This window comes from Phoca vitulina, unplaced genomic scaffold, assembly GCF_004348235.1.
Source record: "Phoca vitulina isolate PV1807 unplaced genomic scaffold, GSC_HSeal_1.0 scaffold4, whole genome shotgun sequence".
Taxonomy (NCBI): Eukaryota; Metazoa; Chordata; class Mammalia; order Carnivora; family Phocidae; genus Phoca; species Phoca vitulina.
In genome coordinates this window covers 63,792,459-63,815,322 of record NW_022589707.1, presented here as the reverse complement: position 1 = coordinate 63,815,322, position 22,864 = coordinate 63,792,459, and the positions used below count along the sequence as shown (strand labels likewise).

The 22,864-nt window shown below is 35.3% G+C and overlaps 1 protein-coding gene across 5 annotated transcripts in view; it reads left to right on the top strand.

Annotated features, from left to right (window-relative positions):
* ANKIB1 (ankyrin repeat and IBR domain containing 1) overlaps positions 1-22,864 on the top strand; it is a 232,895-nt gene that overhangs the window by 132,324 nt on the left and 77,707 nt on the right. For all 5 annotated transcript variants that reach the window (XM_032402174.1, XM_032402175.1, XM_032402176.1 and 2 more), the window contains 2 exons: positions 6,326-6,604; positions 18,518-18,818. In XM_032402174.1, the coding sequence (XP_032258065.1) occupies positions 6,417-6,604; positions 18,518-18,818 (489 nt within the window). In that variant the 5' untranslated portion in view covers positions 6,326-6,416. The remainder of the gene's footprint in view (positions 1-6,325; positions 6,605-18,517; positions 18,819-22,864) is intronic.

The window sequence follows — 22,864 nt, the reverse complement described above, 5'->3', positions numbered from 1 at the left end:
CTTTCATCAGAGTCTTATAGTTTTCAGTGTATAGATCTTTCACCTCCTTGGTTAAATTTATTCCTAGGTATTTTATTCTTTTTGATGCAATTGCGAATGGAATTGTTTTCTTAATTTCTCTTTCTGATAGTTCATTATTAGTGTATAGAAACAGAACAGATTTTTATATATTGATTTTATATCCTGCTATTTTATTGAATTCATTTATTAGAATAGTTTTTGGCAGAGTCTTTAGGATTTCCTATATATAGTATCATATCATCTGCAAATAGTGACAGTTTTACTCCTTTATTTTTAATTTATTTCTTTTTCTTGCCTAATTGCTTTGGCAAGGGCTTCCAAAACTATGTTGAATAAAAGTGGCCAAGAGTGGACATCCTTGTCTTATTCCTGAATCTAGAGGAAAAGCTTTCAGCTTTTCATTACTGAGTATGATGTTAGCTGTAGACATTTCATATATGGCCTTGTGTTGAGGTATGTTCCCTCTGTACCCACTTTGTTGAGAGTTTCTATCATTAACAGATGTAGAATTTTATCAGATACTTTTTCTGCATCTATTGAGATGATCATATGATTTTTATCTTTCATTTTGTTAATGTGGTGTATCACTTTGATTGATTGGCAGATGTTGAACCACCATTGCATCTCTGGAGTAAATCCCACTTGATTGTGGTATATATGATCCTTTTAATGTATTGTTGAATTCAGTTTGCTACTCATTTGGTTTTTGATAAAGGTACAAAGGCAATTGAGTGGAGAAAGGACATTCTTTTTAATAAATGGGGCTGGAACCATTGGATATCTGTACATAAAACGTAATGAACCTCAATCCATACCTCAGTCTTTTATAGAAATTAATTCACAATGGATCATGGACTCAAATGTGAAACCTAAAACTAAAAAACTTCCGAGAGAATATATAAGAGAAAATCCCTATGACCTGAGTTAGGCAGAGTTTTACATATGACTCCAAAAGCACTGTCCATAAAAGGAAAAAAATGATAAATTTTACTTCATCAAAATTTAACACTTTTGGCCTGTGAACACTGTTAAGAGACTGAAAAGAGAAGCTACAGACTAGAAGAAATATTTGCAAATCACATTTCTAACAGAGAACGTTTTTTATAGAATATGTAAGGAACTCAAATTCAGCAGTAATCCATCTTAAAAATTGTCAAAAGATCTAAACAGACATTTTAGATATAGAATCAAGATACACTCGTGGCAAATAAGCATATCAAGGCATGATTCATATCATTAACCATTAGGAAAATGGGTATTAAAACCATTATGTGATACCATAATACATCCGTTAGGGTGGCTACCAAAAGAGAAAAAAGGGAGGAAAAAAAAAAAAACCAACTCCCAAAAAACTGATAATTCCAAATGCTGACTGAGATACAGAGCAACTGTAACTCTCATACATGGCTCATAGGAATGAATTGGTACATATGCTCTGGAGAACAGTTTAGTGGTTTCTTATGAAGTTAGACAAATGACTTACCACATATCCCAGCAATTCCATTCCTGGATATTTGCCCAAGAGAAATTAAAGCATACATTCACATAAAACTTGTATGTGAATATTATGATAGCTTTATTAACAATTGTCAAAAACTGGAAACAACCAACATATCCTTTAATATGTGGATAATCAGTGGTACATCCATGCAGTGGAATACTACTCAGCAATAAAAATGATTGAACTATTGATTCATGTATCAACATGGATAAACTATGAATGCAGTTTCTAAAAATGCTAAAGCCTGAGAAAAATGTAGCTCCAAACCTGTAATAATTCCTTGTTGCACACAGAACAAAATCAAAGCCTTACAGTGCTTATCTCTCTACTCCCACTAGAATATAAACTCCATAGGTGCAATGATATTTATGTTTGTTCATTTATATTTGTTGACTAAAGAAAGTAGATATTAATACTACTGATTTGCAGATGAGGAAACATATCAAAAGTTAAGTTACTTGGTAATATAAGAACAGAATTTGAGCACAAGTCTTTCCACCTCCTACACTTTCCCTTGCCATCACACTGCTTGCCAGGACCTTTGGCTTAGCATCGTTTCAAAACTAACCCATGGTCCTCAAGTCTGACCTCCATGTTACAGTCAACTGGGAGGTTTTTTAAATTCTCTTTCTGGCCTTTTGGTCCTTAGACCAGGTGAGATCACCTCTCCAGGTGATTCTGGTGCATAGTGACAAATGAAAATAACTACAGATTAATAGTGCTTGTTGAATTAGTGAATGAACAGAGTTGATAGCTTAACATATGACTTGCCCACGTTTTTTGTCTGCTGTAGTGTATTGACTTTTCCTGGCTTTTTTTCTTCTGTCCTTATTTCTTGTTTATTTTTTAATTTTTACCTTACCCTTTGAAAATTCTCTTAGAGTCTGTTTTTAAACCATCCTCTCCTCTAAGTATTATTGTGATAACAATTAAACATTTCTGTGGATGTAGAGAGTTCTGGAATCTTCTTCCTTGAGGTACATCTCCCTGATTTCAACCTAGAGTGGAGTGGGCTTGGGACTTGACTGGTTGAATGAACTTTCTACTTGTTTCTATTCTGGCTAAAGAGACGTTTAGTTGTAGAATTACAATTGTTATTCTTATCAGTAGTGCAGACAGTTGCAGAAGGATGAATTAGAAGTAGATGGTCAATGTGTGTAATGGGTTTTCTTCTAGGTAGATGAAGAATGGGAACCAATTATTTCATTTAAGGCAACAACTTCAATCCATAATTATGACTTTAAAAATAATTTACTTCTGTGGAAACAGAGAAGCTAAGAGCAAGTTATTTCTGAAGAACTTTATATTCTATAAAAGATTTCTGGTAGTAGTTTATTAATTTAGGTGCACTTGAAGTTTTGTTGCAGATTATTAACCTGTGAAAAGGGAAGCTGAGAGACAATGATTTAAAGCAAGAGTTATAGAGCCCTTCACAATTAAAAGTTAATCAGAAATTAGGGAAAGCTTTCTAGAGTCCATTGATAAGATACATTTTTCTTACTTTTTTCATTAAGTGACTTATCAAGTGCTGTATTTTACCACTGAAAAATGATGAATTTTTGCCTAGATTTTCCTGTAGAACTTAAAAGCCCCAAATAAGGAATTATTTTCACCTCTTTGATAACCCTTCACCTGCTTCATGAAGAGATAGATTTATCTTAAGTTGGGGAAATAATACTTAAGAATTTGATTCAAACAAAGAGGGAACAGTCACTTCAGGTTATACTAGCTGTGGCTGTGAAAAAGTTAAAAGACACATCTGGCAAATTTCTAGATAAGACTTGTAAGAATAATCTGAGGGAATGGAGCTATGACTTTTAAATGATGCATTTCCTGCTAACTTTCAGGTTTTATTGAACTCAAATTTTAAAAATGAAACAGACTTGGGGCGCCTGGGTGGCTCAGTCGTTAAGCGTCTGCCTTCAGCTCAGGTCATGATCCCAGGGTCCTGGGATCGAGCCCCGCATCGGGCTCCCTGCTCCACGGGAAGCCTGCTTCTCCCTCTCCCACTCCCCCTGCTTGTGTTCCCTCTCTTGCTGCGTCTCTCTCTGTCAAATAAATAAATAAAAATCTAAAAAAAAAAAAAAAAAAAAATGAAACAGACTTGAGAACCACAAAAAGGTTTCTAGATGCCATTATGCTTTTTACCATGAGTGACAGTAATGATTAATGCACATTTAGAGTATTATTGATTTTTTAAAAAGATTTTATCTATTTATTTGTGAGAGAGAGCACGTGCGTGCGAGAGAGAGCACAAGCATTGTCAGAGGGAGAAGCAGCCTCCCTGCCGAGCAGAGAGCCTGATGCAGGACTCCATCCAAGGGTCCTGGGATCATGACCTGAGCCAAAGGCAGACGCTTATCTGACTGAGCCACCCAGGTGCCCCAGAGTATTTTTTTTTTTTTTAAGTATCTTGTTACTTAAAATAAATACCCCAAGATATCATTGATTTCTTAGATATTTCTTTTTTCACATCTTGGATAGAATTTACTTTTCTTATAGAACATTTGCTAAAGTATAATGTAAATCAAAGAAAATGTGTTGTTTATTAATCTAATCCAAACTCCAAAAATGTTTATAATTTGAGCTACATTCTAACAGGGAAGAAAGGTAAGACCAAACAACTCTAAGTTTTCATATCCTGAGGAAAGACCCTTTAGAATCTACATGATATGTTTTATATTTGGTTATAGATTGAAATATATAGTAAACTGAATGGAGTTCTCATTCAGAATAATAAGTCCTTAAAATAGTTAAAGCAGTACTACAGAACACAGATTATTTCACTGAGAATAAACACATGGCTCCTAGATCTGAAAAACAAAAGAAAAAAAAATACAGGGTGTCCCTGAAAAATCCCAAAAGTGTCTTTAGTATATTATGATAAGTGTAAAAGTTTCAGAGGGAAGGATTTTCTTCTCTCATTCTAGATGAAATGATAAAGGAATAGTACTCTAGTCTAAAGATTCAGCAACCCTCTGAAAAATTAAATAAAAAAATTTAAATTATGGGGGCACCTGGGTGGCTCAGTCGTTAAGCGTCTGCCTTCAGCTCAGGTCATGATCCCAGGGTCCTGGGATCGAGCCCCGCATCAGGCTCCCCACTCTGCAGGAAGCCTGCTTCTCCTTCTCCCACTCCCCCTGTTTGTGTTCCCTCTCTCGCTGTGTCTCTCTCTGTCAAATAAATAAACAAAATCTTAAAAAAATATATTTAAATTATGTAGTGATCCAATTTATATGTATACATACTTATACAGTATGTATTATGCATAAAACAAATATTTATATACATTATAAATAGGGTGGTTATTTGTCAAAATGCTGTGATTATCTTCCAGTTATCTTTTTCTTTACTCATTCTACTATGCATATGTATTTGCATATTTAAAGTAAAAATGTCAGTAACAAAGAGCCCTTAAAAGACTCAAATGGTGACCTCATCAAGTATAGATGTGGGCCAGAAAATACACTGCTATAGTAAGTCAGTGGTTAACACCCATCTCTAAAATAGGTTTAGCATTTGTCTTATCCTGCCTGTTCATCTTCGTCTCCATACTCAGATATAACCATTTGGCTGGAGGGGGTTACAAGTGTTTTATACAGTGGTGTGTGCACATTGAAATCACCCAAGGAGCTGAAATGCCAGTGCCCTTGTGCCACCCCCTAGAAACGGATTTAATTACTCTGGAGTACAGCCTGGCTAATGGGACTCTTTAAGTTCTCCAGGTTAATCAACGTACAGCGAAAGAAGGATGAGAACCTCTGTTTTATAGTAAACTTTAAAAAAAAAAAAAAACTCATTTATTTTTCAGTCTGTTAATTTGTATTCTCTTGAAACTGTTACTACCTGTACAAAACTTGTGTTGAACGAATTATATTATTTTCAACTGTTTTCTTAAATAAGCTACGTTTTAATGTCCAGCCTGCCACTGAGTTAATTGGGTAACATGATGGACTGTTGTATTCTGCCTCTATCTTTTCCTCCCTCCAGTCTGTCTTCCATGCTGTCCAAATGGTTAATTTTCTAAAGCATAAAATAATTATATCACTGCCATGCATAAAAGACTTTAATTATCCATTCTTTACAGATTAAAGTATAAGTTTCTTAGTTGGCCCCAACTTACTTTGTTTTATCTTCTGTTCAAAACTAGAGATCCTGAACTCCATGTGTACTGACCATTCCTTGAACAGTCCTTTTATTTCATACCTGCCTTCACATATGCTATGTCCTTTATCACTAATTTCGATCATTGTTCAAGAGTAGGTTCAGAAACATTTATTGGAATGGAGCGAAAGTAGCATTTATTATTGAGCATACTAGCCAAGGACTGTGGGGTTTTTTTACTGTAACTTAACACCTATTCTGAAGTTCATATATGAGCAAAATTTCCTACATTTTCACTCTCCCACAAATTGGCTGAGTCTATTTTATACATAATTTATACAGAGATTTAAGTGTATTCAACCATAAAATTCAGTCAAGTAATTTCCTGCCCATGTGAAAGGGAAAATTGAAAGGCTCATACATGTAGATAACTTTCATAGTACAAAGAGCAGCCTGTGAAAACTTAACAGTCTCTGTGTGGATAAATGTTACAGTTTAACAAGAAGTTAGTTTGGGCAATGTTAAAAATTTGAGATTTTTTTTTTCTATTAAGATAAATTTGGTAAAATGTAATTTAGTTTGTTCTTTTATATATGCTTCCTAGGTTTTCTTAGTGTTGCTAATTGTGTTATTGTTTAGGATACTGCTTTTTAACTGATGTTTTACAATCTTAATTTGATAATTTTTTTCTTCCATTAGAATGTGAAACATGTTGCAGAAACATTCAAGAAGTGGCTGAAGGGGGAAGGAAAAAAGTGCCACTGCCTATCAGAAAAAAACAAAAGAAAACATGGGAAATACAACCACCAAATTCCGTAAAGCACTCATCAATGGTGATGAAAACCTGGCCTGCCAAATTTATGAAAACAACCCTCAGCTGAAAGAATCCCTTGATCCAAATACATCTTATGGAGAGCCCTACCAGCACAATACTCCATTACACTATGCTGCTAGACATGGAATGAATAGAATACTAGGGTAAGTATTATTCTAAACCAGTTAATAATAAATTAGTGAAAGGGAAAAAAATCCTTGATCTTTGAAAATATATACATACATATGTGCATGTTATATGGTATTATAGTGAATTATATCCACTTTTTTTTTTAAGATTTATTTATTTTAGAGAGAGCTCAAGACAGGCCCTCAAGTAGAGGGGGGAGCTCAAGCAGACTCCACCTAGTGCGGAGCCCAACATGGGGCTCTATCTCACAACCTGAGATCACAACCTGAGCCAAAACCAAGAGTCGGATGCTTAACCGACTGTGCCACCCAGGCGCCCCAGTGAATTATTAAGTATGATTTTTTTTTTATTATGCCTAAATTAGACCAGAAGTTTTAATAGTAAGGTTGGTTCACATAGTCTTATGGCTGTAAATACATTTTGATCCTCAGTATGTTTCGTAATATGATATCTTGGAAATATTTTAGTGTTTAATTTATAGCATTTGAATTCTAGAAAAGTACTTATCAGCTATCAACAAATTGCAGGGAATTGTGCCTACAGCGAAGTTTTCAGCTCCGATTAGGTTAAGTTGAAAAAACAGATGTATTTGCCTTATCTAATCATGATCGGGTTTGAGTTTCCTTTCTTTTAACGGGGTTCAGTTACTTGAAAAGACTTCTAAAAGCAAAACATTTCCTTAAAACCAAAAATACTGAGAAAACTTAGAATCTCTCCAACAAGAAAGCATTAGTTGACAGCAAACACGTTTATATGAAGATTCTTACCTCATTACATGAGAATTAAATTTTATGTTTACTAGCTTATAAAATGAGAGGAACAGAGGATAGTAGTTCTAAAACAAATTTAGTGTTTTAAGAAGTAGATTATGCAGCTGTAAAAGTCTGATGCTGGAAGAGAAGAGACACTCCTTTGCTTACATAGTGAAATAAAATTCATAAAGCAGTATTTGAAGCTCTTTAGAACTTGATAAAAAATGTTCAACCTTTTCCATATTTCTTTTAATACAAATCGTTGTTCAAATTAAGCTGCTCCTTTCGGTTTCGTTGAAACATGTCATGTATGCTCTGTTTGCCATGTGCATGCTGCTATCTCTGCCAGGAGTCTCCTCCCCCACCCCTCTCAGCTTTCTCTTTCTTATCTAAGTCTTATCCTTCCTTCAAGGCCCTGTGCAGGATTTATCTGTCTTCTTAGCCTGTCACAACCCAAAAGAACCTCAATCTTTCTTTTTAGCTTCTGTGGCTTTTTTTGTTTGTATGTATTACTTACTTGCTATATACCATATCATTGTGCTTTATAATTTTGTGTATCTTCTCTCTACCTAACTTACTACTTTTTAAAAATGTACCTTTTTTGTACTTCTAGCATCTAGCATAGTGTCTTACACAAAGTAAATAACAGTTTTATAAAATCATTGCACAAGAAAATATTTTATGATCAGGATTTGTGAATGAGAAAAATTCCATGAATGAGCTAAGTCATCCAGACCCATGATTTTATCAAGTAGGAATCTCTGTAACCTCTTAAAAATAAAGTAGGTAGGGCGCCTGGGTGGCTCAGTTGGTTGGGCAACTGCCTTCGGCTTGGGTCATGATTCTGGAGTCCCGGGATCGAGTCCCGCGTCGGGCTCCCTGCTCGGCGGGGGGTCTGCTTCTCCCTCTGACCCTTCCCCTCTCATGCTCTCTGTCTCCCATTCTCTCAGATAAATAAATAAAAATCTTTAAAAAAAAAAAAAAGTAGGTATTTCTTGACTTAGTATTTCTATAACCTCTCCTTTTTGCATTTAGTTTTTGTTTTCATTTCTCTAAAGATACCTACTTAAAAGCCACCTCCAACTCATCTTGTTTGAAATTTTATATTTTTTCTTCCCAAACTGGGTTTTCCCTATGTTAACAACACTAACATATTGTGCTGATATGATAATTGCAAATGTGTGAGTGCTTACTGTTTTCTAGGCACTATTAACAGTGTCTACATGCATTATCTTATTTAATCCTCATCACAACTCTGTGAGGTAGTTTGCTGTCTGCATTTTAGAGGTGAGAAAACTGAAGCACAGAAAATTAAGCCACTTGCCAGATCTCTAGCAGCTTTTAAGTGACAAAGCTAATTGCCCAGGCAGATGACTTTAGGCTTTAGGCTTTTTAACCACTGTGATAGCCTCTTCTCTCTATGGTCAGATAAACCTATGTGTCAGGGCTGCCTAAGCCATTTATTAGCAAGGCAAGTTATTTCATCACTCTGGGCTTAAGTTCCCGTATCTGTAAAATAGATATCTATTACATACAGCTTGTGGAACGATTAAATTAATTAATGTGTTATATGTCTATCATGCTGCCTAAGATACAATATGTACTCAGTAATGTTATTGCTTCTCATTTCTGTAACCCTAAATATCTTCAAATTATCCTTGACTTACTCTTCTCCTTTACCTAACCTGCTAGTAATACAAAGTTCACTAAGTTTTATCTCTGGAATTCACTTCTTTCCATTCCCATTGCCCCAATCTTAGCTCACTCTTATCAACCTGTGCTCCCAACATTGAAAATATCTGATTCCTAAATGTTCTTTTTCCAACTATTTTCCTCTCATAATCTCATATCCAGATTAATCTTGCTCAGTTATATCCTTTTTAATATTTTTTCTATCATGGCAAAACTGTAACAATACCCTATCGTCTATATTATTCTTTTGGCCTCTAATGCTCCCTTGACCTTGCCCTCATTCTACCCAGTCAGCCCAATTTCTCATTACTCTCTAAGAAGCTCTTATCAGTGAGACTTGTTGATTGACTTCCTTTGTGCTCTCCCCACCTTTAGAAATGCCACCGCCACTGCGTTAGTTTTATTCCTGTTGCTCCTTGATTCTCAAATGTCTTCTTTCTTCTCTGATTCCCTCTCCTTTAAATCCTAACTTGGTTTCTGCCTTTTTCATGAATTTACCTACAACTACTCTGACCTGCAGTATTTTTTTGTTTTCTGAAATTCCTACAACTTAGATTTTAAACCATCTTATTGTTATTAAACTCATTTTCTCCACTCGATTGTAAAGATTGTAAATACAATGCTAGACACTTAGTAATGTTCTCAATAGATTAACTATTGAATGCTTAATCCATTAAAGCTTTTTTTTTAAGTTGAGTATTGTCAGTGAGATTACAGAACTGTTGTATTGCTTTAGCTTCCTCACATTGAACACTACAGTATTATTTAGTATCAGGTCTTGTTATATGATTAATTAAAACTTGCTTGGAATACTAAAGTAAAATATATTTAAGTATTATTATTACTAAGATAATATGTATATTTTAACATAAAGAAACCAAGTAGCAAAATGTTTTTTAACCATTTATAGTATAATTTACAAATATACTTTCTAAAATTGGAAAACACTATTAAGAAAGTTATCTAATGCAGTGATTCTTAAAGTATGTCTGAGGACTCCTAGATCCTGAGACGCTTTTAGGAGGTACATGAAGTCAAACCTATTTTTGTACTAATACTGAGGTATTATTTGCCTTTTTCACTGTGTTGACATTTGCAGTGAAAGTGCAAAAAATGGAAGCTAAAACTACTGATGCCTGTAGATGAATTAAGATTGTGGTACCCAGCCTTCCTAGTAATCATTGTATTCATCACTGCCGGCCACTTGCAGTTTAAAAAAAAAAAAAAAAGCCAGTTTCACTTAAAAGTATCCTTGATGAAGCAGTAAAAGTTATATCTTTTAATAAAAGTTACTATTTTTAATTAATCTCCATCCTTGAGTACAGTCCAAAGAAAGTTCATTGATGTGATTTCAGATTTTATATCGCAAGTAACCTAAGAAATGGCCACTTGTTGAATTTTTGGTATAGTATCGAATACGACTATTCACAGTTAGCTGAAAAGGCATTTTAGAATACTACTCCTTTTTCTAACTATATAGAGGCCGGATTTTCTTCATATGCTTTGAACCAAACGACATATCACAACAGATAGAATGCTATGAGAATTCGTCTTCTATTAGCTAGACATGAAATTTTTAAATGTGTAAAACAGTGCAATTCCTCTCACTTAATTTTTTTTTAAGTATAGCTTTTTTTTTTTCATTTTAACATGTCAAGAATATTTAATATGTAATGGGGTCTTTTTATGAATAAGTATTTTTTAAATGTCTGTTTTAATTTTTAATACAAACATAAATATACATAACCCACATAAACAAAAGCTCTTAGGAAACTTCACTGATTTTTAAAGTTGTAAGAGACCAGGGGTGCCTGGGTGGCTCAGTCGTTAAAGCTTCGGCTCAGGTCATGATCCCAGGGTCCTGGGATCAAGCCCCACATCGGGCTCTCTGCTCCGCGGGAAGCCTGCTTCTTCCTCTCCCACTCCCCCTGCTTGCGTTTCTGCTCTCACTATCTCTCTCTCTCTCTGTCAAATAAATAAATAAAATATTTTTTTTAAAAAATAAATAAATAAATAAAAATAAAGTTGTAAGAGACCTGTGACCAAAAAGTTTAAGAATTGCTGATTTGGTCAATATTCTTAACTCTTCGAGGCCGGAATGTATCTCTTTCTCCGTCATGTGGTTATCATTCTATTGAATGAGTAAAGACCTATAGAAAAGATGACATATATTCTCTTTAGTTACCAGTTTGGACTGCTTTTATGATTTGGCCATGTGTTTTATACTTAACTTTATACTTATGTTTACTTTATACTTTCAATTTCAGCCTAAAATTTTTGGGTATTTTCTTCTTTATTTCCTTAAGTGGCTCATAATTTCTTTATTAAAGCCTTTAATATCATATGCTAGAATTAGAAATTATTGTTCTCCTTTCCTAAGAATAAACAACTCTGATTTCCTTAATTTGTATTTTTTTTGTTTTTTTAAAAATTTATTTAGATAGTTAAAATCACAAATCAAATTATTATATTAAATGTTTAGTTGCTTTTGGAATTAAGAAATTACTCCCCCTTTTTTTAAGATTTTATTTATTTATTTATTTGAGAGATGGTGAGCACATGCGAGCTGGGGAGGAGCAGAGGGAGAGGGAGAAGCAGACACCATGCTGAGCAGGAGCCCCAGGCGGGGCTCCATCTCATGACCCTGAGATCACTACCTGAGGTGAAACCACTAGTCAGACGCCTAACCAACTGAGCCATCCAGGTGCCCCCAAGAAATTGCTCCTCTTAACACTGTCATGTAGAATAAGGATAAATAGCATTTATTCATCAGCATTAAATAAAATAGCAAGTCCCTGAAATTATTTGTGTTTTTTTTTTAAAGATTTTATTTATTTATTTGATAGCAAGAGCAGGAACACAAGCAGGGGGAGTGGGAGAGGGAGAAGCAAGCCTCCTGCAGAGCAGGGTGCCCGATGCGGGGCTCGATCCCAGGACCCTGGGACCATGACCTGAGCCGAAGGCAGACGCTTAACGACTGAGCCACCCAGGGGCCCCTATTTGTGTTTTAGATAGCTTCAAATATTTCACTGTATTTAACCTTGCTAGACTTTCCTGATGGCCATTATTTTCTTATGATGTCTCATTTAATTTCAGGTACCACTCTACTGGCTTCAGTACAGTCCCTTGCTCAGCTTGGCTAGATTCCTAATGCATGAAATATATGGATAGACAGAGGTGTATATATATATATATATATATATATACTTAGTCAAGGACCTAGTGGCCATAGAGTAAAGCCTCCATGTGGGATAATACCTTGATTTTATCACCGTTTCCTTTAGCTTTATGGTACCTGCAACGGCAGGCATAATTTTCCCCTATTCTTAAGCAGATAATATGGTAAAAGTAGTTTACAGTTTAGCAGCTAGTTTGCATCCATGTGTCTCTGAACCCAAGTGCTGTTTATTTACATTATACCACACCACACCTCATGCTTCCTTCATGAGAAACTAAATCCATATTCATAAATAGTTACTACTTAATGTAGCAAGAAGACTGTTAGATTTTGTAATCAGTGTGTCCTAGTTGGGATACTTTTTAGTTATATCTTCTGGAAAGTCATGTATAAAATGGGAATTAAGGGACGTCTGGGTGGCTCAGTCGTTAAGCATCTACCTTCAGCTCAGGTCCTGATCCCAGGGTCCTGGGATCAAGTCCCACGCTGGGCTCCCTGCTCCGCGGGGAGCCTGCTTTTCCCTCTGCCTGCCTTTCCCCCTGCTTGGGTGTTCTCTCTCTCTCTCTGACAAATAATAAAATATTTAAAAAAAAATAAAATGGGAATTATAATACTTAGATTTTACAGAGTAGCTTCTTTTGCTTCTTTGGAAATGAAAGAGGCCTGTCTTATACTATAAATAAAATATAAAACCTTCATTAGAACATACATTAATATCAAGCTTTAGGAAGTAATAGAGTTCCTAATTCTTGATTTCTGTTTTTTGACTCTTATATTTTAGGAGTTATTAAGTTCTTTTAATGGGTTAAATGGATTTAAAGGACTGAAATTCTCCTGTCCTTCCCCTCCTTGCCTGTAAACTCCATAAGGACAGGGACTTAATTTGTTTTCTTCACAATATGCCTAAGCTTTAGAGTAGTACCTGCCAAATAACAACTGCAGTACTTGTTGCATGAAAGGGAAGATTTAAAAGGAAGTGAAGGTATATGTATGTGTTAGTACTGAGAGAATAAGAGTGTTGATGGCAAGAAATTGAGGCTGTGGCAGAGCAGACTGTTATTTTGGAGGGAATTCAGTTGAATATGAGATGATAGTGGAATATGCAAGAGAAAGGGACCTATAAGGAGTAAGAATATGGTCTAGAGGTCAGATGAGAACTCAGACAGGATGATAGAGCATTAACAATTATCACAGAAGTAATAATAGAAGACCTTTAAGAGAATCATGATTCCACCACCATTGTCTATAATTTGGAATTCTGTTAATAACTTTATAGTTTACAAAGTATATTCATAGAAACCATTGAAAGATAGATGGCTGTGAGAATAGATTTGCTCTCTAAAAGGAGGGCATATGTATGAAGAGGAAAATGGATTCAGAACTGAATTTTCTTCCAGTAAGGGGTTAGGAAGTGGAGCTATTACCATGGGTAAAGAGAAGTTGTGCTAAAAAAAAATGAAGAGGTATTTGAGAAGGTGTGTACTTATGGAAACCAAGGTAATAGAAAGGTCAGGATATAAATGGATAGTCAGGGGTTCCTGGGTAGCGCAGTTTGTTACGTGTCTGCCTTCGGCTCAGGTCATGATCCCAGGGTTCTGGGATCGAGCCCCACGTCAGGCTCCCTGCTCAGTGGGGCGTCCGCTTATCTCCCTCTCCCTCTACACCTCCTCTCCCCCCCACCCCGGCTTGTCGCTCACTCTATCTGAAATAAATAAAATCTTAAGAAAAAAAAAAAAGAAAAGTCAACTATTTCAAGCTGAAAGCAAAAGTTAAGGACAATGATGATGAATTTAGCTCTTAGGAAATTCCTTGGGATGTGAAGAGTGCCATTTCAGTGCTGTGATAAGCATAGATCATTTTGAAGTGGAGATTACAGAAGAAATAGAGGTAGCAGTGATAAACTGGCCATTTGGGAATTAACAGTAAAGAATCTAGAAAAACAAATGGCTCCTGGATAGGTCAGTAGGGTCAAATGAAAGGGATTATTTTCCAGGCTAATGTTTTTCTTACTCCACCTTTCTACTAGTTATCTTCTGTCCCTATTCCAAAATTAACCTGTGCAAGTAGTAAAATACACTTCATAATTACTGACATAGTTACAGAGAGGGGCCTATCTAAAACTTACATATCAACTAGTTATTATTCTATTATGCATTCATGTCCATTAAGGAAGACTCTACTTTTGATATTAAATAGGTGATAGAAAAGAAGTAATATGAATCAATAAAATTAGAATATCCAGCTTTTATAGTTTTAGCACAAAATGTTTATGCAGGTGTGGTATTATGTATAATAAATTTAAGAATCTTTCCTGAGTAAGTATGTATAAAGAAGCTATTTTAATATTTTCACTTGAGAATAATAAACTTTTTGTTTGATTAATCAGAGTCTGGCAGATTGGATATGAGAACATTTGCAAAATTATCTATCTCTTCTCTGTATTGGGGAGGATCTAGAAATGTTTAATATGTGAAAGAGAGAGCTCTCTCTGTATCGACAGACATCGTTCCAACTTGCATTAAATCCTTTGGTGTAAAGGACCCGAGATCTCCTGAAAGAGAATAAATGATATATTGAAAATGGGAACAGGAAGGGCTGGATAAAAGTGGTTTACACAGAATCTTACAGAATCTGAATTAATTTTAATAATTTCTTCCTAAATTAAATTTTTAAGAAAATGAAATCATTTTTGTTAATTTAATGCCTCCTAGGAAAGGTTTTAATTTTGAACACATTTTTAGAGTATCATTTTAATTTTAGTTATCCACTACAATCCCACTATAATTCAACCATTATAAATACATACTATCAACAGTTGTTGACATGGGGAAAATATTGTGTTTTCCTTTTTTTTTTTTCACTATTAAGCAATATTGTGGTCATATAAGGAAACAAAACTAACCATGTTCCTGCCTCCTTTAAACAACTGTTTGAATTATTCTGTGTTCCCTTCTAGTTTGAGCTGTAAACATTCATAGACTTTGTAATGACTTTATAATTTTTTATTTTATAGATATACTATGATTTGTTTCCCATTTCTCCTATAAACCAGACATCTAAGTGATTCCAAATTTTTTTATTCAAAGTAACACCATATTGAATGTCATTGTTCCTATAGATTTTTATTTCTTTTTTTTTTTTAAGATTTATTTATTTATTTTAGAGAGAGAGTTTGTGCACGTATGTGTGTGTGTGCAAGGGGGGGAGAGGGAGAGAGAGAATCTCCAGCAGACTCCCTGCTGAGGGAGGAGCCCGACATGGGCCTCAGTCCAGTAACCCTGGGATTATGACCTGAGCCAAAATCAAGAGTTGGACACTTAACCAACTGAGCCACCCAGGTGCCCCAAAATTTTTATTTCTTTTAAGTTATTTCCTTTAGGATAAATTCTCAAAAGTAGGTTTACCTGGTCAAAGGATATGAACCATGTATTAGTTGTTAATGAGCTATTTATTATGTAACTTGCCCAAGATCACATAAAGAGTGACAGAATTAGGATTAGAGCCTGGCAGTCTATACTAGATGCCATGTTCTTGATCAGTCTACTGCATGCTGGCTTAAGAGATCTAGAGTGCTGTCTTGAGAGATCCCCAATGCTATGTCACCAATCTAGATCATAAGAGTAAAATGTATTCAGTTCATCTTGTCCACGTTATAGCAAGAAATTGGTGTGTCTGACAGTATGTTGAGGATTTCAGAAAGAACAGGATGTAGACCCTGCCTTAGAAACCTATGAACTAAGTGGTAGAAGGAAACAGATATGTAAGAAAGTAACTGTGATACAGTGTAGTGAGTTATATAATTATGATGCTCTATGAAGACAAAGAAGGGAGTGGCCAAACTGGAGGGGGAAGCATAGTGTAAAGAGACTTCTAAATAGGATTGGGTTTGTTTAGATAGTCTCAGTCGAAACGAAACAGCAGAGCAAGCAATGAAGAGCCTACACATGTACGTGGGGATCAGAAGGCCATAAAGGCTATGTTGGATTGTAGAGAAAATATGTACAATTAGGACTTTCTGAGGAAATTTTACTGGAACTTGAGACCTGGGCTAAAAGAGAAGCTTTGGAAGTTAAACAGTGACTGAATAGAGATTGAGAACTCCAGAGAGATTTACCTCCCAAGAGATAGATAAGTTTACATCTGAAGGGTTATGAGGAGTGGGTAAGACCTGAGACCATGGAGACATTCCCTAAATCGTAAAACTCAGAGATACTAGTCTTCTCATCTCCCTAGCGATACTTTACATTTCAAAGGTAAGAACCCAAGATCTTCCCTAGGATCTTTTGTTTACACTCCAGAGGGGAGGAGTCTGCTATATAATCCTTCCAGAATCTTATTTTCAGGGCTCCTTGCTATGTTAATTTGCTATTGCTGTTGTGACAAATTATCACAAACTTAAAGACTTAATACAAATTTTATTATATTAAAGCTCTAGAGATTAGAAGTCTGAAGTGTTCCTACCGGACTAAACTCAAGGTGTTAGCAGGGCTACGTTCCTTCTGGAGGTTCTAGGGTAGAATCCCTTCCCTTTCCTTTTCCAGCTTCCTAAAGCTGCCTGCACTTCTTGGCTTGTAGGTCCTTCCTCCATTTTTTAAAAGAAATAGCTTAGCTTCCTTCCATCTTCCAGTCTCTCTTTGACTTTTGACCCTCCTATCTTCCTCTTAAAAGGAAGGACTTGTGATTACATTAGGCCCACTTGGTTAATCCAGGCTAATTTCACATGTCAAGAACCTTAACTTAATCACACCTGCAAAGTCCTTTTACTGTATAAGGTAACATGTTCATGGGTTCCAGGGATTAAGACATGGATCTTTTTGGGGTGGAGGCATTATTCTGCCTACCATACTCACCTGTAGTGCAGACGCCAGTACATAGAATGATGTCTGATCTGGCTTTAATTGCTATTTCTGGTGGGAAGAGTTGAGGTATGAGGAACTGACCTAGTTATTATAAGTAATAATAATTTATTTGTTTCTGCTTCAGAGACCTCATGTCTACTTTCAGGACAGTTCAAATCAATGTAGTGCTAAAAACCTAATAGCCTGGTTTTGAAGGACCCTACAGCTGAGCTCTCTAGACTCCTGAATGATAAGAACAGGAAAAATCCAGAGTTGTCTGGGACTTTCTGCCTTAGGACCTCTTCCTCAACCTTTTTCTCATAAAAGCTTTCCAGCTTGGCTAACTCATTCAAATTGAAGAGTCTGTCCTAGCTCCTTTATGGTGAGTTTTTTCTGTCAGACCGATATGTCTAAGCTAAAACTAACCTAAACTCAATCCAGATGTAACTAGGGGTTAGCGTTTGGCTCTGCTGCCTTCCCATTGCTGTTCTGTACTTGGGCATAGAAATGCAAATGATACCAGCCCTCCACAGTAAATGTAGGCACTCATCTTCGGACATGGGGCTTATATTCCTATTCCTCAACATGTATTTGTGTGTTTTCTAGTATAGGCTGACTGTATTATAGCAGGGTTTTGTTTTGGTTTTTTTTTTTTCAACTCATTTTCCAGTATCTTATTATAGCCACTGAGTTGGCTCAACTATTAATCCTGTGATCCTAGTTCAAGGATGTATTAGGGAGTTGGGCCTAACTGTCAGATCTAGGTTTGGCATTAGTTAAGGGAGCTCACCTAGACTTATCATTGGTAAAGCCTACCTCTTTGGAATTAGATCTTGGTCTTCTAGAACTGACCACAACTTACTCCCCTCAAAAAGTATTACACTGTGTAAATAGTGCTGGCCAATGACTTTCAGGTAGAAAAATTTTTTTCTAGATTTAAAAATTAGTCCTAGACTTATGCACTACTTCCTGTGCTTATATTAATTGTCACCGTCTTTATTAAGTAAAAATGTAACTAAGAGAAATAGGGCAGAACAATAAAGAAAAGAAGATAAAAGCTGGTGTGGAATGTTTAATAATGTACCCTCAGGCATTCATGTGATTGACATATGAGTCTCATGTGGCCCTTCCTGTTCCTTTCCTCCCTCTGCCCCTTCCTTTTTTCTTGTCTTCCTTTTTTCTTCACTTCTCCTTTATTTTTCTTCCCTTTTCTTTTCTCTTCTGTCTGTCTTCTTTTATTAGCAAATACCGTAAAGATATTCAGCTTTCTTTTTCTTAGTATTTTGTTCTAGAATGGAGTTTTTTATAACTGTACGAATTAGTCATTCATCTTATTTTGAAACAGGACTTCAATAGACATTTTATTAACAGCTTAGAAGTAGAGTTTATTTTTTAAATTTATCTTCTGTGTGTTCTTATTTCAAGACAAGGAGACACTGGTTTTCATTTTTTCCTTTACCATTTTAGGACTTTTCTTTTTGGTAGAGATGGAAATCCAAATAAACGGAATGTGCACAATGAAACATCTATGCATTTGTTATGTATGGGACCTCAAATTATGATATCTGAAGGAGCCCTTCATCCTCGCTTAGCACGGCCCGCAGAAGATGATTTTAGAAGAGCAGATTGTCTGCAAATGATCTTAAGATGGAAAGGAGCAAAACTTGACCAAGGAGAATATGAGAGAGCAGCTATTGATGCCGTTGATAACAAAAAAAACACACCCCTGCACTATGCTGCTGCCTCAGGCATGAAAACCTGTGTCGAGGTAAAACTTTGTTTTTTAGTGTTCTTCATTCTGTAAAATTTGTGTCTTGGTAATATGTAATAATCAGAGTTTTCTTTGCTTATCTTAACAGTTACTTTAGTCCTTTTTGTCCTCTTTGTGGTTCTAAAAGAATCTGGATCCCTTTTAAATAAAGTCATTCTTGGGCAAAGATTAAAAAGAAACCCATAGTTAAACAGTCCGCCTTGGGGATAAAATGGAGCAAGAGCAATTAAAAATTGGCTAACATTCCTGAAGATAACAGTCCTCAATTAAACACTTGTCACTTAGAGTAAGGGTTTTAGTAGAGATATGTTCTACTTTTTGGCTGATTTTTAGAAGCCAGTTTATACATACTGGATATGGCAAATCTTAGCAAGTGGGACTTAGAGCCATGTTACCTGGAATTGATCAGTTCCCTGAGCAAGGGATAAGTATTAATGAATATATTTATTTTGGTCTTTTAAAAAACCTTTGTAATTTAAAATGTGCTGGTTTTTCTGTTTAATCTGTATTAATGTTAAGGTTAATGCATTTGAATTTTTCCATTTATATATTTAGTATATAATAATAGGCTTAGATAAAATCAGCCATATAATACAGGATCTTAACTAAACTAAGAAATCCTTACTCTTCATGTTATCATCAGTACATACAACAGAATGGATTTTTCTCAACTACATTCATATCAATCTATATTTACTCATAGAAGTTCTTTCGTTTAGATATATTAAAGCATGAGTGGGGAGCATTATAGAGTGGATCACAGAGTACCTATGTTACCAAAACTGTAGACTTTGATGGAGGAGCAGTGATCCTAATCAGATTAAAATATGTATCTGAAAATTTAATATTTCTTTAATGTTACTCATATATATTTTATACTTCTAAATTGATAAATATACTAAACATATGAATGTCTTTCATTTTCTTACTCATTTTAAAAGATTACAGCCACTTACAGGATTTCTTTAGTGTATCTGAAGTGACAGTTCTTTTTATTTTAAAAATCCTTCTGATCTTATTTTTAGTTTATTGCTATTATTTGTGACACTGGTTAATCTTTTAGAGTCGTAGTCATATTAACTCTTAGGGTTGTGTCACCTTTGCCCACTAGTAAGTTAGTGACAGTCATTAACTTGAAACTCTTTATTTAAGCAATGCTTTCTAACATTGATTTACAGTGTGATAGAAGGATGTCCTAGGATTGGGGGATACGGGGTGCCTATTGGTAGAATTCCTAAGGCTTTTTACACAAATCTTTTTGTATATTCTATGCTCACCTCCTATGAAAGAATTTCTGCTGAAGTGACTCATCATTATTGATGGGGTTGCATCATATTTCTCAAGTGAGTTAGAGTAGAAAATAGCTTATTCTTGATAGTAGTAATAATTTTATTTTGCTGCTTTAATATTTTGCTTCCAAAAATTCTCTGTAAGCATTGTTTTAGTACTTGTTGATTTTGAAATATGTTTAAAATGACATGCTTATTAAATTGTTCCCAAAAATTGAGTGCAGTGTTTTTACCAGTATTATTTTTTGCTCAGTGAAGGAAATTAGTGCTAGGTTTATTCTGAATTGACAGGCCTGATGATTTGCTTTGTGTGAATGAATGTGTGTGTATGTTTTAACTGTTTGGACTGTCAGCATATCACATTCATAAACCACACCATTTGGTAACTTTTCATTTTTCTGTATTCAGAGGAGCTCTTTGACTTAATGAAACATGCCAAATAGAGCCCTATAAATACCTTAGTTGCATTTATTCTAGTTTTCCTCAACAAATTCCAGCATATCCTTTTACCTATATAAAGTATAAAGTTATCTTTAATCTCTTACGTATACTTGACTATACACTTACCCAGCCTTAGGCCTTGATTGACTTTTGATAATGTTTACTATTCATTAAACTAGAAGAGTTTCCCTTGGAAATGTACGTTAATTAATTTCCTGAGGTCTTAGTGTGTTTCCTAATACTAGTGCATAAAATAAATGCATTGAAATTTAGAACCTAATAACTGTACATCTTACAGTATTAGTTTATAGGTATCTTCATGTGGTATCATACTCCTTGAGTTAAAAGAGTGTTATCAGGTATTTATTAATTTTTTCATAAAGCTAAGAGGTCATAGTATAGTAAAAAGGGTACTGGTTTCTAGTCTTGGTCTTCACAGTGACTACTACTAAACCTCTTTGAGATTATCAATTCCAGCCATCCAAGAGAAAACTATCTCCAAAAGACCTCTTTTAACACTAATTTTCTATTGATCTTTGATTGCTATAAAATGTATCCCATTTTCAGTGTATAGGCTTTAAGGCTAGATTGATTATTTTATTCCATAGTTAAGGCCAACCTGTTTTGTTTTGTTTTTTGTTTTTAACTCTTATATCTATGGAAATATGCCTTCTCTAGTTGTTCAAAATGTTTTTCTCTCTGTGTTTATTTAAAGACAGACTTGGTAAACTCATCGGGTGACAATTTCATATGTACACTTAATAATTTAAACAGTTCCTTATGGCTCGTTATTTTGAACCATAGAAGTGAAATATTAACTTTAAAACTTCCCCTTCTCCTAAGACATGTATCATATGACCTCACTGATATGAGGAATTCTTAATCTCAGGAAACAAACTGAGGGTTGCTGGAGTGGGGGGTGGGGTGGGAGGGATGGGGTGACTGGGTGATGGACACTGGGGAGGGTATGTGTTCTGGTAAGTGCTGTGAATTGTGTAAGACTGTTGAATCTCAGATCTGTACCTCTGAAACAAATAATGCAATATATGTTAAGAAAGAAAAAAAGAAGAAGAAGAATGTAGCAGGAGGGGAAGAATGAAGGGGGGGAAATCGGAGGGGGAGAAGAACCATGAGAGACGATGGACTCTGAAAAACAAACTGAGGGTTCTAGAGGGGAGGGGGGTGGGAGGATGGGTTAGCCTGGTGATGGGTACTGAGGAGGGCACGTTCTGCATGGAGCACTGGGTGTTATGCACAAACAATGAATCATGGAACACTATATCTAAAACTAATGATGTAATGTATGGGGATTAACATAACAATAAAAAAATTTAAAAAAATAAAAATAAAAAACTTCCCCTTCTCCTTGTAGTAATTGTGTTCCATAGTAAGCTAACGGAACATATCACACACAGACACACACACACACAATATATATGTATATAACATAGCAAAAACCTCTTAATTATGAAGTTCTTCTGGAAACTTCCAGGTGTGAAGGTATCAGTAGCTTCATATAGGTTATTGCAATGGAATGTCTAGCCCTGAAGTTCCTTGTGTTATATTGCTGCCTAGTTGACTTCCTTGTATTGATATTCCAAGAGTCTGTCAAATTCAACATACCAAAAACTGTACTCAGTCTTTCTATCCTCTAGCTCCTCCTCGTGACTGCCTCTTTTCTATTACTGATGCCATCATTATACCTATATCTAATCTTGATACCTGGATTTACCCTGGCCTGGTTTTTGTCTTTGTTTTTGTCTTTTTGCATCAAATTCATGCCACTCATTTGCATAATAGAGCTCTTCCTTTTCTCTTTTGGCCAGCCCTCCTATTTATCTCTGTTGACTACTCTCTAACACCAAGTGCTGACGTTGAATCCTCACTTTGGTGTATAAGCGTCTGCCTTGGGCTCAGGTCATGGTCCCAGAGTCCTGGGATCAAGCCACACATCGGGCTCCCTGCTCAGTGGGAAACCTGCTTCTCCCTCTCCCACTCCACCTACTTGTGTTCCCTCTCTCACTGTGTCTTCCTCTGTCAAATAAATAAATAAAATCTAAAAAAAAAAAAAAAAAGAAGAACTTCCTTAAGTAGGAAAATCTGGCGTTTCACAAATATTAATGATTCAGAATTATTTAAGAGATAGAAGTAACACAGAGAGGAATGGGCTGCAATTGTTTGAAAGTTAAAAATGCTTATATGTTAAACATTTATTAAAGACAAACTAAATTAAGCCCGTCTAATTCTAATTTTTTCATATTTTAAAGAATCATTCCAAAGGTCTGCAAACTTTTTTCTGTGAAAGTCAAATGG